The sequence below is a fragment of the Trachemys scripta genome, chromosome 12, assembly GCF_013100865.1.
Source record: "Trachemys scripta elegans isolate TJP31775 chromosome 12, CAS_Tse_1.0, whole genome shotgun sequence".
NCBI lineage: Eukaryota > Metazoa > Chordata > Testudines > Emydidae > Trachemys > Trachemys scripta.
The window spans coordinates 25,548,545-25,573,113 of record NC_048309.1 but is presented as its reverse complement, the minus strand read 5'-3'; the positions used below and the strand labels follow the sequence as shown (position 1 = coordinate 25,573,113).

General features: G+C 51.2%; 1 protein-coding gene across 1 annotated transcript in view; it reads left to right on the top strand.

Annotated features, from left to right (window-relative positions):
- Positions 1-16,296, top strand: part of MYL9 (myosin light chain 9) — a 27,465-nt gene extending 11,169 nt beyond the window's left edge. The window contains exons 2-4 of the mRNA XM_034787198.1: positions 8,047-8,253; positions 13,019-13,180; positions 14,159-16,296. Of these exons, the coding sequence (XP_034643089.1) occupies positions 8,070-8,253; positions 13,019-13,180; positions 14,159-14,331 (519 nt within the window). The 5' untranslated portion in view covers positions 8,047-8,069 and the 3' untranslated portion in view covers positions 14,332-16,296. The remainder of the gene's footprint in view (positions 1-8,046; positions 8,254-13,018; positions 13,181-14,158) is intronic.
- The last annotated feature ends 8,273 nt before the right edge of the window (positions 16,297-24,569 follow it).

Genomic DNA, 24,569 nt, shown 5'->3' with positions numbered 1-24,569 from the left:
ACCCCATTTGACCCCCTTTATACAAGATTTGGGTGCCACTACAGGACCTTGGTTGCAACAATGATCTATATGGTCCCAGATTATATCAATAACGTCACAAGGGGTTTGTCGAAAACCACGTTGCTGCATGGATGCGTTGACATAGTCCAAGAACAAGCCAGACAAATGGAGCTTCCCTGCCATCACGCCTCGTCTGCTTTAGGAAGTTGACCCGTTTATGGCACGTGATGCTTATAACTGCTCACCCAGATGGCACCAGGTTTTCAGCACCAGTACTGATGAATGGTCTTCTGCCAATTTCCTGCATGCATGAAGCTGTTTCCAGCACTGGTTCAGGAGAACCCTTTATTAATTAGCATTGCCAACAGTGGCCTCAGTTGCCTAGGGTAGCTGGGGTGACAGCATCCCATTGACTGCAATGGTTTCGATGCGCCGAAGTGCAGTTGAGGCAAAGCTACTTGATCTTTCCCTGCTCAGCTACCTCATTTATTAGGTGGGTCTGTTTGCAAAAACCCTCAAGGAATTCCATTAAAATAGCTCTATGGAGGCTTATGGTATTGTTTTAAATAGCTAAACTGTTGTGAGCAAGCCAAGCCAGGCCCTGATATTCAGCATTCTGCCAGGGAACATTTTGGTCTAAGGCCCCTGAGCAACAAAACTCCATGCTGTCAAAACCACGTTCCAGCTACATAACGAGAACCATCGAGCAGGGAAAACAATCCAAGTTGTTCTTTTGTCCCCAAAGCACCAAGGGTGCAGGGTAAATATTTGGATAATGTTAATTTGCAAGGTTAGAGCGCAACTGGTGTTTATTTTCCTAGCCTTTTGCTAATTTTTGCAGTGTATTTTTGGCTTTGTGCAGGCCTGGTCCAAAGCCCATCATAGGCAACGGAAGCCTTTCCACTGACTTCACTGGGCTGTGGATCAGGCCCCGGGTGATTCGTGCATCTCAGCTGAACTCTCCTGTTGGCAGACTGGAGTCTCTGCAGCCATCTGGACCCCCAGTTATTGTTACAGGGACCCAGCATGTGCTGGGTGCTCTCCAAGACATGCAGCTCCACACTGTCCCTGCCACAAAGCGCCTGACGATCGAACTGGGGCATGACGAGCAGGGGCATCAAGCAGTAGGGAGGGGGTGGGATGAGGAAGGAGGAGATCAGATGTGCACATCTTGGTGCTTCAGTTATGTTATCATCTCCTCGTGGGCCTCGGGGAAGGAGCGAGTGTTCTAGGAGGAATCCGAGTGGCCTGAGGTGGCAGCTGGGAGGACTTGGTTACTGTCCCTTATTCATTCTGCGCCATAGATTTGCATGGTGCTAACAGATGATCACAGTCAAGGAGTTTGCCACTCAAGGGAGCCCTATTCTGACACCTTTCCTCCTGCTGATTGACACCCGCTCGCCTACATAGTCCCTCGAGTGCAATGCATTGCTCATTGCATGTGAGGGCTGCAGAGTCAGGCCCCGTGTTGGGCACCACATCCCAAGGTGAGGACAAGCAGTGGGGAGGGCAGGATAAGGAAAGGGGGAGGGGTGACCTCCATTTGTGAGCCCCAGATTGTTAGTTGCAGGAACGCAGGATGGTCTGTAAACGCTACTGCGCTTCCTCCAGCTCGCCCCATGGAGAAGGGCTCTGGGTTCACTTCCTCCCCCGCAGCTCTCGGCATTGTGGGTGAATACATGTCTACAGTAGGGGTACACTCCTCAGTGCCCAGCCAGGGTCCCAATCATAGGGCAGAGAGCTTCTCCCTGAGAAGTCAGTGTTAGGTGCTCCAAGTCTCCCTGCAGCCGGTGGTGTTGCACTGAGAAACATACCCCCATGTCGCAGCGGGCACAGGGCAACCCCCAGGCCAGAGATGAGCCGGCACCCCTCAGAGGGCAGCTGTGTTACCGGATTGGCTCGTAAATGTGTCATTCCTCAGAAAGGAGCTAACTCGTCCGGGCTGTCCAAACACTAAGGTCTCCTGTAGCATTTTCTCAGCGGGCGAAGCCTAGGGCTGGGGCCTGGGGCAATAACAGGTGCTCTTCATGCAGCAGATAGAAGGAGGTGGTAGGAGGCAGGCTAAGCAGATAGGGGTTCAGGGAAGCAGCAGCAGGAGGAGATTGCTGCAGTCACAACAGCCCTGCCCCAATTCAATACTCGGGGGCTCCCTAGCCATGTCAGATGGTACTGGCATGTAACGGTGGTAAAACTGCGTTTGGGGCTCGGAGGCCTGGTGCCCCACATCGGTGGAGCAGTCTCCTGCCAGTGCAGCTCCAGTGAAAGGAGGCTGCTCCCCAAGGATGCGAGTGTGAGACAAGGTCCAGGCAGGGGAGCGCTTTCAGACAACATGGTGTGGTTCACAGCCCTGCACCCTGACTGCCCTCGCGCCCCCCACCAATGCAGCTTCACTGGGAAAGGGAAGGGGAACAGGAGCCGTGAAAAAAGAAAGAAAGGGGGAAATACGCTGCAAACAGAGGAGGAGAAAGAAAATAGAATGAGAGAAGTAAAAACAGGAGCGAGGGACTAGGCGGCGGCAGCTGTGCCACGGCATGGCAGGAAAGGCGAGAGAAGAGTGCCCATGTCCCAGTCCATCACGTGGGGACAGGCTCTCCTGCTCTAGGAGCAGGCTGGCCAACCTTGGCTTGCAGACTCTGAGGAGATCCCGGCCCTGCGGGGTCTGGCCATCCCAAAGGTCTTGTCAGGTTTGTCAGTAGCAATGACCCAGCTGCAAAGCGCGGACGGCCTTTCCCAGAACAGCTCACATGAGGTGGCCAAAATAGCCGGGGTGTGTTTTCTGGCACGTAGCACTGAGTGGCATCGTGGCATTGTGCAGCCTAATGCAACATGACATGGTGCCTTAACTGCTTTGTGTCCCATGCCACATAAGCCAGGAATGCAGGCGGGCGTGTTCCCCAGTCCGGCATAGGGGGCACGCACCAATCATAACAATACTCTGCACTTCCTGCCACAGAGCTCAAAGCACTTTGCAAACAGGTATGAATCCAGCCTCACACCTTCCTCCCACCCCCCGCACAGCAGGTGTGTGCTAAAGTCCCCACTTTACAGATGGAGAAACTGAGGCACCGAGCAGTGATGTGACATTTGCATGGAAGGCTATAAACAGCATGCAGATCTCCTGATTCCCATTCCTGTGCTTTAACCACTAGGCCCTTCTGAACTTGATCAGCCAGCAGGCCTGAGGCACAGAGCCATGCACCAGGGGCTCAGAACCAGGAGGCCCCCCAGTTCTCATCCTGTCTCTCCTGCTGGTTGTTGAGTTATGCTAGGCAAGTTGCTTGGAAATGTGGGGCCAAACATCTGCATTAACTCTGGGTGCCCCACCTGAGACACCTTAAAGGAAGCAGTCTGGCTTTCAGAGAAGCACCCTAGTCGCCCGCTGAAGACAATGACAGCATCTCTGAAAATCAGGCCCTTGACAACTCAGTTTGGGCACCCAAAATGAGTGAATGCTTGGAAATATGGGTGCCCGCCTCTGCCTCAGTTTCCCCATCTGCAAAATGGGGGTAAAATGCACTTGCTGCAAAATAGGGGGATGATACCAACCTACTTCCCCAGAGAAGTTGGAAGGACTCAGCTGTGTGAAGCACAATACAAGTGCCCAGTATTATTGCAACTAACTGGTTAGTAACATTACCGGGTTACAGTCTCCCGCGATGAGGGTGAGGAAGTCATTGTGACCCATCAGTGCTAGCCTGTGGCAAACATAACAGTGGATTCATCCCTAGCTGGGGACTCTTACCTGCGTGTAGTGAGAGGCTGTCACAGCCTTGAACTAAGTCTCTACCTCCAGCTGCTATGAGATTGACTGAATGAGCCTCTCCTGGAGCCCTCTTGCTGCGTTTGGCAGCTGAGCTTGGAACTGGCTATTGCTGCGGGCCCAGTGTTTGCTCCTGCTGTACAGGCCTAGCAGCTGCCCCAAGACCTTGTCTACACAAGACCACTGCACTGGTTGACATTAGTTTAAAAATCAAGTCAGTTACATTGGTGCCAGGTCCTGGGTAGATGCTCATGTCCTGGTTTAAGAGTGGCTTAACGCAGTTTAGCTGAAGTCAATGAGGAAGAGGCATGTGCTAAGCTGATATAAGACACTCTTAAGCTAGCACCAACCCCTTTTCAGTATAACTGAGTCCATTTAAAACCACACCTGTAACCAAACCACTGCAAGTTCATGTGCAGACAAGACCTTAGAAACCTCCAGGGATCAGGGAGGTCCTGTGACAGCTGGGATCTTTGACCTTTCCCCTCCCCAGCCCTTGCCCTGTAGCAGAGCAATGAGTTAAGCTCTTTGGAAAGTGCTGTGCAGGTTTCCCTTGAGGACGAGGACTGATAGGTTTATGGAGTCGTTGCTTTGTGAAAAGTGTTCGCCCACAGATAATAGGGTAAAAAGATCAGGAGTACTTGTGGCACCTTAGAGACTAACAAATTTATTATTTGTTAGTCTCTAAGGTGCCACAAGTACTCCTGTTCTTTTTGTGGATACAGACTAACACGGCTGCTACTCTGAAACCAGATAATAGGGTGTTTGTGGCTTTTATCATTGCCTGTGTGAGTTCATTTGGCAGCTACAGTAACTCCCACTCCTGTTACAATGGTCACTATGGGGTGCAGGTGTTCCCTGGCCAGGATTCCTGCACCCACCCACAGCTTTCTGTGGAGATAATGCAATAGGCCCCCTGAATGAGGGAATTTTCCCTGGAAGTGCAGGTGACACCTGTCCTACCTCCCATGTGCAGGAGCCTGGTGAAAAGGGGCAAAGATGACTTGAATCCCTCAGTTGGCAGGTAAGGTGCAGCCATGTGGGAATCAGTCAGTTAGGGTGGGCTGATGGCACCCTTAATTGAGCTCTCAGGCGGTAACTGAGCAGGTGAAATGGACCGGGTAGGTGGGGAGTCCATCCAGCAGCAAGATGTATTGTGCCAGTAGCACATACTAAGCAGGTGATGTGATTGGAAGTTACCAGAACAATTAAATCCCTAAGCAGATGATCAGAGGAAAAGCCGCAACCAGGCCATAGGGAAAAAATATTCAACTATGTAGCAGGCTGTGGACAGTTCACCTATTGAAGATCTGGGGATAGGGGCCTGTTCACACCCAGCTGATACAGTAACTGGATAGAGAGTCAGGTGACCAGTGCAGGAATGATGGGCAGGCACCTGGCTAGGGGCAATCCCCAGCCAATGGGCAGCCAGGGCAGTTGCTAGGAGACCTGCTGGGGTTTAGAAAGCAGGCCTGGCATGATGATATCAGCAGCCCCCATGGCAAATGCTCAGCAGAGAGGCTTGTATGGGGGAGCCAGGCCTCTCTGAAATGCCACACCCTGCTTAGGAGCTGGGAGAAATAGAGGCTGCTCTCTGAGCTGAGCTCCCATGGCCTTGCCAGGGGAGGGGATGGGGGCAGCGTGGGTGAGCTTAGGGCCAGGTGCTCTGAGATCTGTAACTGTTAACCCTCTCCCTGCCCTGACAGAGCTCACCAATGCAAGAGAAGCTGCTGCTGTCCTGCACGGGGCTGCTGGATGTGCTCATTAGGCCATCCTGAGTGTAAGTCAGAGCCCCCCCAGATTACAGCTCAATCCTTAGCTCCACTCAGTGTGCTGGGACCCCCTAGCTCTAGGTCACAAGCTGCTGCTGCGGGGGTGAGCCCAGCTCTGCAAGCTGCTCTCTGGTGAAACAAAGAGGGCAGGGGGAGGGGAGTGGAATGCTAGGAATCTGCAAGGAGCAGATAACCAACTTCCTGCTTGTTCCTAACAGGGCCGGCACTGGGAAGGCAGCCCAGAGCCCATGTCTTGTTTGTGAGCCTTTCTTTGTGTGTTTAAAGTGTACAAGGCAAGCAGATCACTGCAGGGCTTTGTGATGGAGGGGAGGATGGCTGGGCTCTTTCCCTGATAAGGGGAACTTTTTGCACATCTATAACCCCTTCCATGCAAGGATCCTAAAGATAGGGACACTCTGCCTGGCCTGAGGGGTTGCCCTTGGGCTCAGGGGACGGGGGTCAGTAACGGGCAGCTATGCAGCATGCCACCTGGTGGGCCCCCTCTGACCACAGAGCCCCCTCTCCCCAGTATCCTGAGAGATGCTTGTCTATTGCACAGGGCTCTTCTGGTTAAGGACGGGCCAAATTCTGCTTTTAGGCACATACACTCGGGGGGTGGATTTACACCAGCAGCAAGAGGAACAAAATCTGGCTCCAAGTGCCCCCAGCAAGGAGTCCCTCCCTGGAGGGGCGCAGGGGGATTTGTCGCTTAAGCACCATGGCACTTGAGACTTCATCCAGGACCCTCACAGCCCCTAGCAAGCAGCTCTAGCAGGGGAGGCGGGTCCCCATGGTGGAGCTGCTGGATGCACCTCTCTGCAGACTGGGCTAAAGAGAAAGGCCCCAAAGGACAGTTTGGAGCCTGAGACCAGTGGGTCCAGCTGGTGCCCCGGTGAGTGCACACAAGAAGCTGCTGCAGGGGCAGATCTCGGCCAAGAAGGCTGCTAGCTTGGTTCCTGGAGTATTTTTCTCTTCTCACATTTTTCATGTCTTACAGATATGGCGGGAGCGTGGGTGGGTCCATGTAAGATCTGACTCTGGAAAAGGTCTAGAAAAAGGCCAGTGTAGATGCAGGCAGAGGAGCAGCTCCGCCTGTGCCTCAGCAGCTGTAGGGCCTAGACTCCTCAGGGTGCTTTAACCATTAACCCTGCTCAGAGCAAGCTCAGACCACCCTGGAGCCACCATGGCTAGGACTGGTGCTGGTGCAACCATGGGGAAACTTACTTCCAATTCGCTACCCTGGGCTGGTCTACACTTAGTCCGGACTTCGGACTAAGGTACGCAAATTCAGCTACGTTAATAACGTAGCTGAATTCGAAGTACCTTACTCCGGACTTACCGCGGTCCAGACGCGGCCGGAAGTCTCCCCCCGTCGACGCCGCGTACTCCTCTCGGCGAGCTGGAGTACCGGCGTCGATTGTGAGCACTTCCGGGATCGATCCGGGATCGATTTATCGCGTCTTAACCAGACGCGATAAATCGATCCCAGAACATCGATGGCGTGCCTCCGGACCAGCCGGTAAGTGAAGACTAGGCCCTGTAGCAACTTCACATCAGGTCATGGCTGTTCCGTTCACAGCACACACAGAGAAAAAAAATCATAAATACTCTTGTCGGAAGGTTGCATCATAGCACAACCTCATTTCTTAGAATTTAGAATCCTAATGCACAAGAACCAAAAACAGAGTGAGACAAAGCAGAGAGCCACCACTCACCTCCATGCTGACTCTCTGCAGACTGCACCAGGAAACCCAGATCATCACATGGCTTCCCTCAGAGACCCCTAGGCTGCAAGCAGGACCAGAGGAAACCCTTTACAATTTAAAGTGATGTCTTGTCATCTTAACAATTTCCAATACACCACAATAACTAAACTTCCCCGCCGCATACAAGAACAGTGGGTCTCACCCTCTTCCATACCATGCCCCCATGTAACCACAGAAAACAGCTTCAGCCCCACCCCACCCCAAAGCTATAAGGAGACAGATGGTCAGGGGCAGGGGGGACCCCGTATTGCAACACAAGGGGCATGATCTGCTGAAATTCACATAGGACTGTTTTACCTGCTGGGGTCAGTGTCAGAATTCAGGGTCTTCTCAAAGGGGGAAGAGGGGGGAAACAGGTGTTTGCTCTTGCATCCATGCACCAACTGCAGCAAAACTGAATCTAAGGGAGTAGTCACCCCTAGCCTTCCCTACAATTGTTATCGCTTTGCAAGGAGCACAGAATGCTTTACCAGCTAATTAATTAAATCATCCCCCTCCTTGTGTGATGAAAGTTAGTGAAATATGATTATCCCCATTTTACAGCTGGGGAAGCTGAGGGGGCAGGGAAGTTAAATGACTGGTCTGGTTGCATGGCCAGCAGACAAATCAGGAACAGAACCCACATGGCCTGTCTCCTTGCCCTGTCCCTCCTGCAATCACTCAGATAGATTGCTCCATTCCATTCCTGTTGAGTCTGTCTGTTCCCATGGTCAGTCAGTCTCCTTTCTGCTTTCCCTGTCTCACTCAGGAGGTAGATCACCAGCTGCCAAGATGTCCAGCAAGAGAGCCAAGGCCAAAACCACCAAGAAGCGCCCCCAACGTGCCACTTCCAATGTCTTTGCCATGTTTGACCAGTCGCAAATCCAGGAGTTCAAGGAGGCTTTCAACATGATTGACCAGAACCGCGATGGCTTCATCGACAAGGAGGATCTGCATGACATGCTGGCGTCTCTAGGTAACAAGTGCCAATGCAACAGGGTGCCTACACTGGTCTGCTGATAGGCCACAGGGACTGTGCTTGGGGAACTGGGAGCAGCCCTTCCCTCCTATAGGTATTTGACAATTACTCTAGGTTGAAGGTCTCTGACCTCTTCAGATCTCTCTTCTGCCTCACCCTCCTATTTAAATAAACTATCCCCTCAGGGAAACTGGAAGCAGAGTTGAATAAAGGCTGGGGCTTATCTATCCCAGGAACTCTTTGCACCTGTGAAGCATCACTGACACTGCTCCACCAGTGCAAACCCCTAGTGTAGGTGAGTTACACTGGAGAAAAAAGTGACTTGCCGCAGTGGGCGTCACCTTTTACACTGCAGCAGTGTGTCTGCACAAGGAATCGGTACTGGTACAGCTATGTTGGTGCAAAATACTTCCCGGTAGATGTATACCTGTCCCTGGGTTGGTGTGTCTTTGGGAATCAAACACAGGACTTCTGGGTCTGAAAGCCAGGAGCCTTTACTCCTTGAGCTCACAGAGCAGAATCAAACTGCTATACACATGCTGGCCACTGGGGGTGACAGCTACCTGTTAGTTGTGGGTTATGTAGGTGAACCCTTTTGTTCTGCTGCTCCACTTCCAGCACCATCACGCTCTCCAGGGAGAGAGACACAAGAGTAGGGGCAGGAAAACACTCCAGCCCAATCCCTATCACAGTCTCATCTATGCAGAGAAATGTGATGAGTTCTGGATTGGCACCTAGCTATTGAAATCTATTTGAGGCCACCCCAGGGTGCTGTCCCCCATGGCCAGACAAAACTTTTTATCCACCCCTTTGGTAGTGCTTGTCCAGCACTCGTGATCTCTCCCTCCCTCTTCCACCAGCTGGGCTGGACGGGATGTCACTCAAAGCGCTGCTCCCTGCCTCACTCCAGCCACTTGGGATTCCACGGACCAGAGGCCCGACTGTTTATAGCACAGTTTAGGATCTGCCCTGACTATGTCAGCTCCCTGGTCATAGCCCAGAGGGGTCACTGGTGACTGAGGCCAGCTCAGGGGGGCGGCGGGAGGTGTAGTGAGCTCCTGAAGCAGATAGCACTGGTGGGGTTGGGGGAAGGGAACATGACCTGGGAGACACAGCAGTCCAGAACATTTCCTGGGAAGCATACAGGGGCGGGTCTCCAGGGGAGTCTGGGCTGCAAATCACCTGCCTTCCCTTGCAAGAACCCTGAGTCTGAGTGGCAGCACCTGGGGTGGGGGGGCAATATCCTGGGGCACAGCAGAGCCCCCATTGGCACAGAGGTGTGGTTTGGGTTTCCCATCCCTGCCCCAAAGAGTTGTGTGTAAATGCAGCCCCCTGGCCATGCTAATACCTTATGGGTCCTGACTCCCGCTTGTTGCAAGCACAGGTCAAGCTGCAGGGCAGACAGGGCTCTGGGCTGTAAGGGAGAAGCCAGGTAGGCTGAAATACAAGTATTCGGGCTGTGGTATAGAGCCATGGCTCTAGAAATCTCATCACATGCTGCAAGGATCTCTCCCCTCTCAGGACATATAGAAAGTGGCTGATTATTAGTTACGTTTATACTGCAGTAGCATCCAGAGGCTTCCAGGTTGGGCCCCACTGTGGTAGGTGCTGCACAGACAGCTCCCCAAAGAGCTTCCTTCCTATCCCCCTCCCACTGGATTTTGACCTTGAATGTCTTCCCCCTTCCATTGTCCTGTGTTAAGGCCCACCCCACCCCCTCCCAAATATGTGCTAAACCAGTGGCTCTCAAACTTTTGTACTGGTGACCCCTTTCACATAGCAAGCCTCTGAGTGTGACCCCCCTTATACTGTACATTCAAAACACTTTTTTGTATACAACACCATTATAAACGCTGGAAGCAAAGCAGGGTAGAGGCTGACAGCTCGTAACCCCCCCCCCATCTAATAACCTCGTGACTCCCTCAGGGATCCCAACCCCCAATTTGAGAACCCCTGTGCTAAACCATTCAGTCATCCCCATGGACCATCATTTCAAATCCATCTAACCACGAGGGGGTGGGGGGAGCGTAATAACTGGAGGTTTCTCCTTAAAGTGCCAGCAGTGAAATAATTAATGCTGATACTTCCCAGTTAGACCCATGTTCCCAGCCCTTTGGTGTGGAAGGAGCAGGCCCCACGTCTCAGCTGTGTGTCTGTGGGCAGACTCAGGCCCGGTCTACACTTGAAAAGTTTTACTGGCATGGCTATGTTGGGCAGAGGTGGGTGGCGCACGCACGTGTGTTTTTACCAGCACACTTATGCCAGTAAAGCCCTAGCATGGGCGCAGTTATAGTGGTATGAGGCTCTTTATGCCGGCTTTGCCGAGCTGTAGGAAGCTATACTGGTCTAAGCACTTTTATAACAGTATAATTGCACCCACACTTGGGTTTGGTTTTTTCCCCCCCTTTAACTATAATTAAAGTGACAAAACTTAATGTAGACAAGGCTGTAGGAAAACAGCACTGCCATGTGCTGAAGGTCTTTGGAAGAGCTAAAACTTGCCCCCCTCTCCCCCCCATTGCTTGCATTCAGCGAACAATAAAGGAAATGCCAATACTCCATGAGAAATCGCAATGGTGGGTATTTCCAGGACACGAGGTGGGGAGACCTGGGTTACTATTCCCAGCTCTGCCATCAAGTCACTGTGTAATCTTGAGCAGGTCTCTTCCCTTTTGTACCTCAGTTTCCCCATCTGTAGAAAGGGGACAATGAGTTCCCTGCCCCCTTAGTAAACTGCACTGAGATCAGTGGGTGTAAAGGTCTGTTTAAGCACTAAGTATTATTACTGTTTGTACCCAATTGCTCATTATTTCTCCGCTCTGCCCGAGCACTAAAGTTCCCAGCCACAAGAGCCTGAGCTGGAGAGGAAGGAGGGCTATGGGACTGTCTTCTTTGGAGACGCTGCTCTCTGGAGCCTTCGGAAAGGTGTACGTGTCTGAATGAGATTCCCAGCCGGCCCTGCCCTGGCTTGTTTAGCAGGTCAGCCAGCACAAAGAAGGCGCTCTGGGGATAGGAGCAGAGCCCAAGGCTCCAGCTCGTTTTGACTTGCAAGGTTTGCCAAGCTCCCCCACCCAAAGTTCTTTCTGCTTAGCTGCAGGCCAGGTAGTTTTCAACATCCTCGCTCCTCTTTCCTTCCTGCCTCCGCAGTCCCCCTGAGATCTGTCAATTATTGACCTGGCTACCAAACCTGTTCTGAAGTCCTAGTGCAGCCAGGAGGCAGAGCTCCCCCCATTCGCCCCTAACTGCACACAAAAGCGAGGGGAAGAGGGGCTGGGCTCAGAATGGAAAACGTGTGTTTTGAAGCCGGGCACAAAGAGAGCTGTTTGCAGCTGCACCCACCAGAGGGCACTGACCTGTGCAGGCTGGCGCAGTCTGATGGAATGGGAAGAGCTGAATGAAGGAGTCTGGGTGAGGAATAGATTGTCAGACAAGGTTGCTCCTCTCTCTGGGCAGCAGTCGGGGGCAGATTGGGATTCTCGCCACTCTACTGGTTAATCAAACTTCCTGTGGGGACATGTGTCAGGAATTTAGCTTCCCCCAAGGCCAGTCATTCCGAATTTGAATGCCAGCGCTGAGGCCTCAGGCTATCCGCAGTCATGCGGTCCATTTCCTGGAGTGGGCTGGTGGGACCCTTATGGTCCCGTATCTGGGGCAAACCCTCCTGGAAAGCAAGCGGAGTGCTGGCATGGCAGGGACATGCGTGCTGGCACGGCACAGCTTTCTGATTGTGCCAAATGGATGCCACAGGTGTGTGAACATGGCCGAAGCGAGCTCATTTAAAAGTTTCGGAGTAGCAGCCGTGTTAGTCTGTATCAGCAAAAAGAACAGGAGTACTTGTGGCACCTTAACGACTAACAAATTTATTTGAGCATAAGCTTTCGTGGGCTACACCCCACATCTGAAGAAGTGGGATGTAGCCCACGAAAGCTTATGCTCAAATAAATGTTAGTCTCTAAGGTGCCACAAGTACTCCTGTTCTCATTTAAAAGTGAAGATCAATATCACGAGCACTTCTTTGCATTACTCGGCTGGCCAAGATACTCAGCTAGATGGGCAGACAAGTGTCCGAACCCATAGAGTAACATTTTCAAAAGGATCTAAGGCCCGGATCCTCCAGGGTATTAGGGAGCTGGGTACCTTTGAGGATCTGGGCCATTGACTTCCAGTGAGACCCAAGCTGCTAAGTGCCTCAGTCGCTTTGGAAGATGGGATTTTGGTGCTTTTGAAGCCCTTATCTGTTGCTTTTATCATATAGTCCAGTTAGGACACATGGGGTTTAGAACAGAGGGGCAGAGAAGATACAGACTGGGGATCCTCCAGATGCACCCGAAATGCAGCCTGAGGGCCAGCAGCTTAAGGTCCCAGATTGTCTGAATACACAGAAAGATCCAGCGAGATCCTGGCCCCTCCACTCTGACATTTCTGACCATTGAACAGCTGGGCTGCGGGTCTCATTTCTGCCTCCCAAAGAGCAATTTTGGTGTCCCCGAGCCATGCGCTTGCCTTGGGTTTGGGTCTAATCTAGCGATTGGAACAGGGACCTGGGAATCAGGACTCCTGGGTTCTATTCCTGGCTCTGTCACTGACTTGCTGGGTGATCTTGGACTAGTCGCTTCTGTGCCTCAGTTTCCCCACCTGTAAAATGGGAAACAATCATGCCCATGTGTCATGAGGCTTTAGTCGTGTTTCAAGCACTCAGAGCCCCTCAGGTGCGCAAGTATAGGAGTGCAGCAGCTCACCCTGTGCTGGTTCCGTATGGCAGGGAAGAACCCCACTGATGAGTACCTGGAGGGCATGATGAGCGAGGCACCGGGTCCCATCAACTTCACTATGTTCCTCACCATGTTCGGAGAGAAGCTGAACGGCACCGACCCAGAAGATGTCATCCGCAATGCCTTTGCCTGCTTCGACGAGGATGCGACAGGTATGGTAACGGAGGCCAGGCTGGCTGCGCTGTCAGCCACGCCAGCCAGGGATGCTGAGCTGAGCCAGCCAGTGGAGTGGGCAGCATTGCTGCCGTAGTGAGACAGAGCTCTGCTTCCCCAGTGCCTGGCTTCCAGGCAGAGGTGTGTGGAGCTAGCCATGGGGGCTGCCTTTAACCCAGGGAGAAAAGCTCCTATGTACCATTGAGAATTTGGGCCTAAGCCAGTTATCTGGGGCCCATCCAATGCCCAGCCCAACGGAGGAGCCTTTCACCCTACTTCAAAAGCCTGGCAAGCTCACAGAGTGGAACCCAGCATCCTTGTCCTCCCTTGGTGTGTCTGCAGCCAAAGGCATGATGTGGCCTTTGTTCAGTGCCACCTGGGAGGGGAATAATGGGGGATCCTGAGAGCTGCGATTGAGGGGCACTGTCCAGGCTGCAGGTACCACAGAACCACTAACTCAGAAAATGCTGTCTGCTGGGGGGATACCCTTCCTGGAGGGGATGCTGCTCCATTGAGCTCCTTCTGAAACCCACGATCTCCCTTTTCCACCCCTCATGAATCCCCCAGCAGTGTGAATCCCGAGCGCGGGCACTATCCCACTCTCTGTGGCCTCCAGGGTCGCTTTTCACACTGCCCTGACTGGGAAGAGGCCATCCTGTTCCTAAAGGGCTCAGATTTGAATCTCCGGCCACCTGTTTGCAGCAGCTCTCGTCCCATTGGGGTGCCATTGTTACCGTTTGCAGCCCAGTGTCCTGGGTCCCTGTAATCGCTACACCGTGTAGCCAAATCCTTGGACCAGATTCTTTAGAAACACCCCATTCCTCACAGCTAGGTCATCCTGGGCTGTCCCAGGCCAGTGCTTCCCAGGAACCAGTACAGAGTTCTGTTCCCCGGCTCTATTCGCTCAGGCACTCCAGCTACATTAACTCCACCTCCTTTATCTTTCCTCTTCCCTGCCATTCGTTGCTCCCTTGCAGGTTTTATTCACGAAGACCATTTGCGCGAGCTGCTCACCACCATGGGGGACAGATTCACGGACGAGGAGGTGGACGAGATGTACCGAGAGGCCCCCATCGACAAGAAAGGCAACTTCAACTACGTGGAGTTCACCCGCATTCTCAAGCATGGAGCCAAAGACAAAGATGACTAGAGCTGAGAGGCGCCCGTCCCACCTTCTGTACACCTGCCATGCCCCTCCTCCCTGAGCACGCGTGCTGCCTCTGGCCCAGAGTCCCAGCAGGCCGACCCCATGGAAAATGCCTTAAAGCACATGACGTGAGGCCTTAACCCTGCTCTGCATTAGGGACGAGCTGGCCCCCACACAAATGCCCCTCCCAGGAGAAGATGAATCTTCATGCTCCCGTCCCTCAGCCCTTCGAGCATGTCAACCATTCCTAGCCTCCGTCGATCTTGTTCGCTGCAGGTCAGTCCAGGTGGCTCCCGTTCCCACAAAGATCTGACCTCCTGAATTCGAGTGCTGTATGGAGGAGGTGACCAGAGGAAAGCAGGATAGTTACCATGGGCTCAGCTCACCAGTGCTGTAGCATCTGGCGATGGGTGTATGATCCATGGCCACTCAGAGTGTAAACCCCTGAGGGGGCCTGTTGAGGTTGCTGCTTAGCCCCTGGCCATTGAATCTCTTCCCAGCGACACCACTCCGACCCTCTCCCTCTATTTCATACTGGAGCTAAAAGTTCTGTTCTTCTAACCCACTGGGAATCCCTCCTTGCCCTGGCCCCGCCTGCCCCGCCCCATTCTGCACTCATAACAATTTGCACTTAGATAGCACCTTTCACCTGAGAATAGCAGAGCACACGGACCCCTGTGTATTTTCCCTGCCACGCCCCAGCCTGTCCGGCACAGATCCTTGCAGTGGGGGGGAGGGGGAGGAGTCCCTCTACCGGGTGGTGGTGGTGAGCTGCTGCATGGTAGATGGAGCGTGCACACAAGGCATTCCTGGGGGTGGCTTTGCCATGCACAGATTTTGCAATCACACCAGCCAAGGGTGGTCAAATCATTCTGCTGGGGATTAACATTTGTGTGTCTAATTGGCCCCTCTCAATGAGGGGCAATAAAATCCTGCTCTGCATTTTACCTTGATGACAATGTTTACCCATAATCCCCAGCTGCAGTGCCGTAACGAGGGCGAGGTGAGTGAGGCACTTGCCTCAGGCGCGAAAGGTGAGGGGCGCAGAAAGTCTCTCCTTCGCTGGTAAGTCCTTCCCTCCGAGAGGGACTGAGGGACCCGCCGCCAAATTGCCGCCGGTTGTTGGCAAGGGAGAGGGGTGGCACGTCCGGCTCTTCGGCGGAAATTCGGTGGCAGGTCCTTCCCTCTGAGAGGGACCCGCCGCCCAAGAGCCGGACGTGCCACCCCGGTCTCTTGCCTCAGGTGCAAAAATCCCTAGTTACGGCTCTGCCTAGCGGTTAGCCTGCCGTTTCAGGGCTGACTTTCCCAGTGTCGCAGTCCATAAGACAAGAGCCCTTCCCCACATTAAGCCAGTCACCGCTCCTGTCACCAGTATGGGTCCGTCACCCACTGGAATGAACGAATGTCAATTCCCAATGTGCGCACCACACTTGGACTGAAGAGACAGCAGAACATGGGATTTGCCAGAATGGATATGAGCCTTGATCCATCCAATCCCAGGTCCTGCCTCCCATCTCAGCCAATATCCAGAGCTTGAGAGGCAGGTGGGACCTCCCCAGAACACACCTCAGCAGCTGTGCCATGCTGGGTACGTAGAGTAGAAAACCTCCTGCATTCCCCTAGACAGCTATTTTCCACCCTGACACACATGCTTTTATTACCCCCCTCTCCTTACACACATACCCTCTGATATGATCCAGTCTGATTCCCAGGGTATATTACGTAACATGCAGGGGATTATAAACCCAAATAGACCATCTCCATTCATTTTCCAGCAGTTATTATCCAGTACAAATCCAGACCCTAAGAACAGTGACAAGGAAAGGAATATACAACTGCCCCCTCTTTTTAAATAAAAAAAAATGTTTTCTATTTGAATAATTGTATTTTTGTGGCTTTAGAATCTGTGATTTAAGGATTCAGAAAATTGAAATTACCTATAAAATATAAAGGATATAATACCAATGAGTGCATGTGCACAGTTACCTTATTTACCAGGTCGCCTTCTTGTTTTACTGCACGTGGTAGATTTCTGTCTTTGATTAACTTGTCCTAAGCAGTCATCTGTAGCATCAGCCGGGTTGGAAGAGCCCTCTCTGCTGGGTTATCCACTGTGTCCTCCCAGTGCTGTGCCCCCGTTGGTGGCCTCAATCCTGTGCTATCCCGGAGAGATGGGTCTGCCCATGAATTACTCCAGCAATGTCAACTTCACCTCCCCTCATGGCAGCGGGTTCTGTGGCAGAGTTGCATCTATACGCTAGTTGTGAACGTCTTCTGAACATTTACCCCACATTTTTGCTCCTGCAGCTTAAGCTTCTTGGTCCGCCCTTGTCAACTGATGAAGTTGGTCGCTCCCTTTACAACACACAGCACGTTGCAGAGGAGAGGCTGTTTTTAAACACAGGGAGCTGATTTGAAAAGCTGCCAGTTTGTCCATTTAAATCAAGAGTTACCTAAGAGGGCTGAAAACTAGCTGTGAGACACAGACCCATCTCTACAGCTATGAGGGTTCCTAAGTGCTACACCTGTCACCCAGCCAATTAGATGTCTCCATCTTAATCGCCATTTCAGTGTCCACGGTTTCAGACCTGCTAGAATATTTGCAATAGCAAACGCATTGTTAATGTCTAACAATGGTCTGTAAGCTGGATGCTAAGGTGATAGGCACCAATGTCTCAGCCTGGATGGATGCATGCATGCAGTGCTTAATTTGTAATGAAAGAGCAATTTTTTCACATTCATAACTCATGCAGCAAGCCCAGAGGTCCTGGGGCTATGAACTGCCAGGCCTAGAAGTGCTGCGGCTCAGCCCTGGCAAGTTCTGGCACAAAGTAAGCACTGGATGCATGCCAGATATGTGAATGTAGATAGCCCTGACTGTTTGCCCTATAGGGAGAAGATGCATTCTGTCTCCTCTTGCATGACAGTTCCCCATAGTAACAGAGAATACACCCTAACTGTTCTTGCAAACAATAGGGAGGTTATTTTCTGGGGCATGATGAAGCACAGGGCTCAAAGGGAATAATCTAACAACAGTGATGATAGAATCCACATGAAAAACTCTCACTAAATGCAGCTGCCTTGAGATGCCAGATCACAGCTTGTGGGCATTGAACTCTAGATTTGGCCTCCTCTGGACCTCTGCTGCAAATTGTGGATGGGTATCCTGAAGGGATGGGAGCTGCAAGTGTTTAGCAGGCAAATGTTCTTTTGCACCTCTCACGTGAGCTCAAGCTGTAAGAAGACAAGAATCAGGTGACATCAGTAACTTCTGTTAAAATAACGACAGCTCTCTTCCTTTCAGCAATTAAGACCCTGGACCTGCAAGGACTTATACACATGACGAGTCCCATTAACTTCCTGGGACAACTCACATGTTAATGCCCTTGCAAGATCGGGGCTTAAGTCCCCCTCCACACTACACATCACCACTTTGGGGCCCCAGAGACTTGAAGTGTAGAGAAACCCCAGCTCTGTTTTAATAGCATCTCTGCAGCATGCTGAAGCCTTCAACACGTCCAAAGCTTTGGGTCCCACAAAATGAAGTCATATGGTTGCCAACCCAGGAGACAACAATGTTGTAAATTGGTCTCCTGGCCCAGCTGCAGTTGTGCAGACAGGGTCTAAGGGACGGACCTACAACTTTAAAAACAAAGTTCACCTTACATTCCTGGGGAAGCTCCTGGGGTGTCCTCCTTTTAACAAAGCACAGTTGTTCCACATGAGATTAGCCAGAGACCCGCTGGAGGTTTCAGCACTGCATCTGGGCAGACGCTGGAGTGCAGAAGGACATGTTACCCAGCCTGCAGTGCCATGAGATGCCGGCATTTGGATTAGCCCAAGCACAGAAGTACCTGCCCAGGACAATTCCCATGGGCATCAACTGAAAAGCACAGGCATTCCCTTGAACAAGTGCTCCTTCTTTTGACCTGCTCATCAAAGGACCCTGCAGGACAATGTAGCTCCCTGGGACTGATTGCTGACTCATGGGGCCAGGTGTGGGGGAGAGGCAGAAAGGGTTTTCTTCTGAGAGGCCCTTCCCCACAGGTATCTCTGTGTGTGAGCATGTGCAGAAACTCAGGCCTTGTCTATAGTCAGAGTTGCACCATTTTAGCTCAATTCCTTTTTTACACTGCTTTAGTTAAACTAGCACAAAACCCTTCTTCCCCCAGAAGAACCCCCTTAATAACAAAGACTGTTCTTCTGGACTCTCTCCTCCAAGAGACAGACAGTTGCACAGCTGGTCAGAGTGGCCAGGAGTTGGTACACTCTAGAGAAGGGGCTGTCTCTTCCTATGGCTGTGCCTACACTACAGGTGCTACTGGAGCTGCCTCTGTAGCAGGATAGCGTAGACGCTTCCTACAGCAAGGGAAGGGGGTTTTCCTTTGGTGGAGTGAATCCACCTCTCCAAGGTGGTAACTAGGTCAATGGGAGCTCCAAGTGTCCCCGTGTCTACACCAGGGGCCAACCTAACTATGATGTTCAGGGCACAAACTTTTTCACAGCCCTGAGCAATGCTGCTAGGTCAATCTGATTTTTAANTAAAAAAAAAAAAAAAAAAAAAAAGCCGCAATCGCGATCTGCGGCGGCAATTCGGCGGGAGGTCCTTCGCTCCGAGAAGGAGCAAGGGACCATCCGCTGAATTGCCACTGAATACCTGGATGTGCCGCCCCTCTCCGGAGTGGCCGCCCCAAGCACCTGCTTGCCAGGTTGGTGCCTGGAGCCAGCCCTGTGTACAGCACCTGGCACAGTCTCAGTGGGGGACCCCTGATGCTAATGCAGTACTAAGGATAATGAATAATAAATGCATTGTGGTTCCACCTCCAGAAGCAGTGTGAGGGCCTGTGCTGGGCCCTGCACCCTCCTGCTGTGGGACCCTAAACTGGACATTTTGGGGAGGCCACAAAGGGAAAATCAAGATCCTCTTCTTCCCTGATCAGCCCTACCCCGGTTCCTCCTCCCCCTGGCATCTGTGGCTCCCCACTCTACTGTGCCCCATGGGGTAGCAGAAAGTAGGGGGCACAGTGAGAGAACAGGAGCTGCCCCAAGAGGGGGCCACTAGTGGCTAGAGGTAAAAACTGGCCGGGGAGAACTTTTATTTTTTATTCCCTCACTCTTTCCTCGGCAGACAAGTCCCAGAGCAGCGCACTTCGCTCCCACCTCTTCTCTCGGTATAACTTGAGCAGAGAGTGGCCCCAAGAATCAGGGCAGGCAAGGATCTACCCCTGAGAGCAGTGCATCTTGTTAGGCCCTGCCTACACTGCTGCTCTCACCAAGTCACGGGACCTGGTTGCAACAGTTAAATGAGGGAGCGTAGCTATAGCTAGTGGGTTGCCAGAACCTAGGTTAAACCCCAGACAACCCCACTCCCACGCAGGTTTCCATACTGTGTCCATCACCCTAACATGCGTGTGCCTGAATGGGTACAGCTCACTTTACTGGGTCATAGCTGGGTCCTGTGTATCTACGCTTTTTAAACTGTTGTAACCATGTCCCCAACTCGGTTACAGTTGTAGTGCAGATGGAGGCTAGCTATATGTCCTCCTATCTTCGCTGCTGCATCCAACAGCACCAGATAAGCCCATTAGCTGGAGGTTTGTGCTAAAATTAACAGTGACAGGGAGTTAAAAATATTGACGTTTAAAAATCAGGTATCAGAGTTAAAGACACAGTCAACTGAAAATAACCTCACTTCTGCTGATAACATTGTACCCGCTGTTGATACAAGTAACCCCTGGAAAACCCTTAGAATTGAAAGGGATTGTAAGGAAGAATATTTCTATATTTTTTTTCGGTTTGTTTACTTAGTGCATTTGACAGCATTTTGGCCTGGTCTACACTAGAAAAGTTTTACCAGTATAACTATGTTTGTTGGGGGGTTGTGTGATTTTTTTACTGCTACAGTTATATTGATATAAGCCCTAGTGTGGACACAGTTATACCAGTATAGTCTTCAACTGAAATAAACTATACTAATATAAGCACTTCTATAATGGTGCAAAGGCATTCACACAAGGGTTTATTTTTAGTGCCTTAACTACGCTGGTTTAGTTAAAGTGGCAAACATTTTAGACAAGCCCTTTATGTATAGTCAGTTTCACCGTTCTGCTTGTAGGGTAAATTTCCTCAGGGGAGTGAAAAACACTTATTTAAACATTAAGAAAATGTAATTGTAAAGCCACAACAATTGGTCAGGACTGCAGGGCAGGCTTTGTACCTGAAATACTCTGAACTCATTTATTAAATTGGCTAGATTTCAAGTTGATGCTGTCCTTTTGACACCCTGTTGATATGAACAAGGTAATTAACACATCTCAGAGCTACTGTTTTTTAGATTGTCTACGTGGAACAAAGTCATTCTATTTCCATTCCAGGTTGCACTCAGAAAGCTAGAAATTTAGGCCCAAATTTTACAAAGTGTCCCCTGATTTTAGGTGCCTCCGTTTTTGTGTACCCTTGAAGCAGGTATGTGTCAACTTGATTTTACAGAGGGGGAACTGAGGCACAAAGAAGTTAAAGGATTTACACGAGGTCACAGAGAGTCAGTGCCAGAACTGGCAATGGAACACAAATTCCCAGCTCCCAGTTTCTAACCCCTACACCACACTGCCTCCCAGAAATAGCTAATTATAAAATAGCCTAATTTAACTACAGAAGCATCCCAAAGCAGGAAATCTCCTCCCATTCCCTAACTCCATCCAGACACTAGAGTGACAATATTCTCAACCAATGAAACACAAGATAAAAGAGTTATATCCTCAGAACAAACTCCCAGTGGCTGAAGATAGCATGAGGATTGGACACTGTTCCATAGTACCTTCAGAGATCACATTTATCCAGGCATAGCTGTCACATACGCCAAACCCAAAGCAAATATTTTACAGCCAATCCAAGGGCGGGTTGGTCCACCCAAAACATTATGATTTGAATTACAAAGCGCTCACATGGCTTTCTTTAGGCAAAAGGTTAATTTACCATCACCACACAGAAAAGGTTCTACAAGAACAAAGGGGTCTCACTAAACTGGGTGACTGGGCAACAAAGTGGCAGATGAAATTCAATGATGATAAGCACAAAGTAATGCACTTTGGAAAAAATAATCCCAACTATACATGCAAAATGATGGGGTCTAAATTAGCTGTTGCCACCCAAGAAAGGACTTGGAGTCATTGTGGATGGTTATCTGAAAACATCCACTCAATGTGCAGTGACAGCCAAAAAAGCAAACAGAATGTTAGGAACCATTAGGAAAGGGATAGATCAGCGGTTCTCAAACTGTGGGTCGGGACCCCAAAGTGGGTCGGGACCCCGTTTTAATGGGGTCGCCAGGGCTGGTGTTAGACTTGCTGGGGCCCGGGACTGAAATACAAGCCCCACCTCCTGGGGCCATGTAGTAATTTTTGTTGTCAGAAGGGGGTCGCGGTGCAATGAAGTTTGTGAACCCCTTGGATAGATAATATAAAAGGAACAGAAAAGTTCATAACACCACTATATAAATCTATGGTCTGCCCACACCTTGAATATTGTATACAGCTCTGGTCGCCCCATCTCAAAAAACATATATTATAATTGAAAAAGGTGCAGAGAAGGGCAACAAAAATGATGAGGGGTATGGAGCAGCTTCAGTGTGAGGAGAGATTAGAAAGACTGGGACTGTTCAGTTTAGAAAAGAGACGACTAAGGGGGATATGATGGAAGGCTATAACACCATGACTGGTGTGAAGAAAGTGAATAAGGAAGTGTTATTTACTCCTTCTCATAACACAAGAACTAGGGGTCACCCGATGAAATTAATAAGCAGCAGGTTTAAAACAAACAAAAGGAAATATTTCTTCACACAACGCAGTGGCACTCATTGTCATGGGATGTTATGGAGGCCAAAAGCATAACCGGGTTCAAAAAAGAATTAGCTAAGTTCACGGAGGACAGGTCCATCAATGGCTATTAGCCAAGATGGGCAGGGATGCAAACCCCATGCTCTGAGTGTCCCTAAACCTATGACAGGCAGAAGCTGGGACTGGGCAACAGGGGATGGATCACTTGAAATTGCCCTGTTCTTTTCAGTCCCTCTGAAGCATCTGGCACTGGCCACTGTCGGAAGACAGGATACCGGGTTAGATGAACCACTGCTCTGGCCCAGTATGGTCATTCTTAAGTAGAAAGAGATCAAAAGAGCAGCCTAACCAGCCTCAGAACAACTTAAAAAACATCATTTTTCTCAGCTTCTCTGAAGGCTGATACACAGGTGCAATATAGACTATATGTTCCAACAGTGCATCACCTTTGAGTGTCCCTGGGTGCTTGTAGCCCATAGGAATACAGTAGCACACATGAATTTAGTCCTTAGGCTTCCTCTTTAGAGCTCATCAACTCTCCGGGTGCTTGATTAAAAGATAACATTCTGCAAAGCAGTTGTTTAAGCAGGTTCTTTCCCTCAGAAAGGAAACTGCTTTGAAAATGGTAGCGCATGTTTCCCTCTGGGAACTACACAAAATTCACTGACACAGCTAGTCGGGGTGGCTAGCGAATGAACTGAAATGATGATGATGATAATAATAACATCTACTTCTTATTAGGCATTGTCTGTACTCAAAGGTTGCACCAAGTTAGCAATGAATTTAGTTTAGCCATAGCAAACCCCTTCTGTGACACACTTAACTCAGTTTACACCTGGTTTAAATCAATTTAACTTAATTCAAATTAAATTGATTGAACCCAGGTGTAAACTGATTTAACTCTGTCTATATTAGAAGTTTTAGAAGTTTGCACCATTTAAACTGCAATGATTAGGTAGGGCTTGTCTACACTAGAAGGCTTTGCTGCTTTAACAATACTGGTATAGTAAAACAGAAGAACACCCCAACACTATGTCTGCACTACAGCCGGGAGATGTACACATGCTAGCTCTGCTCAAGCTACTTCACTAAAAAAAGCAGTGTGACTGCAGTGACATGAGCATTGACTTTGGCTAGCCACCCAAGTGCAACTGAGGGCACGTCTACACTACAAACTTAACTGACACTGCAGTCCATGTCCATGCTGCCCTCCTTCTGTCGGTGCGTGTCCTCAGCAGGAGCGCTTCCACCGATTTAAGAGGGGCAGCGGGGGAAGGCCTGGGCTCTTAGCTTTGCGCAGCTCCCTGCTGGGAGCCCAGCTGCATTGAGCAACAGAGAGTCTAACACGGCTACCCCTCTGACACTCAGCTGCATTGAGGCTCCCTGCTGGGAGTGGGGAGCTGGGACCCCAGGCGCAGCCCAGCTCGGAGCAGGGAGCTGGGCGAAGAAGCCCGGGCAGCAGCTCAGCAAGGAGCCGGGACCCCAGGGGCAGCCCAGCTCCGATTGGGGACCCCAGGGCAGCCCGGCTCGGAGCAGGGAGCCCAGGCAGTGGGCAGCAGCCTGGCTGGGAACGGGGGAGGGGGGTACCACTGGACTCTGGCTGGAGCCTCCCACCTACCCCTGGCTGACAGCCCAAGCGGAGCCATGAAATTGACAAGAATGACAGCCAACAGCTGATGTAAATAACTGGCAGCGTCCTACAGCGACACTGCGTCGCCCTACCTACACCGTCATAAGCCCAACGCCTCTGGCGGAGGTGGAGTTATTACGTCAGAGTAGGAGGGCACTTACATCAGTGGGAACAAGCCTTAGTGTGGACACTGACATAATTAGGTCGACGTAAACTGCCTTACGTTGACCTAACTCTGTAGCATAGACCAGCGGCTTTTAATGGCTAAAACCCAGAGCCTGAGCCCCAGCACCTCCCACTGAGCTAAAGCCAGGAGCCGCAGGGCTGAAGCCCGATCCTCGGTGCCCCCCGTGGGGCTGAAGCCCTGATCCTCGGTGCCTCCCGCGGGGCTGAAGCTGGGAGCAGCATAGCTGAATTCCGGAGCCCCAAGCCCCGGTGCTCCCCATGGGGCAGAAGCCCTGAGCCCATGGGCAGAGTTGGGGGGGATATGGGGGTGTTGCTCCCCCAAAAACTACAGTGCAAGAGCAGAGCAGGCCCGGGGCAGCTCCATACTCCTCCCCCCTGCATCTCTCCCTGCCCAGGTCAGAGGCGGGAAGCCAGAGTTGGGCAGTGCAGGGCAGCTGCTGCTCTGGCTGGTGCCATGGAGCAGGCAGCCGCAGCGTTCCCGCATCTCCTTCTGGTGCCCGGGTTGAAGCTGCTCCTTAGTTCCCAGCCCCCTTTGCACACGCAGCCAGTAAGAGCCGCCTGGGCATAGAGACCCGGCTCCGTGGCTGGCA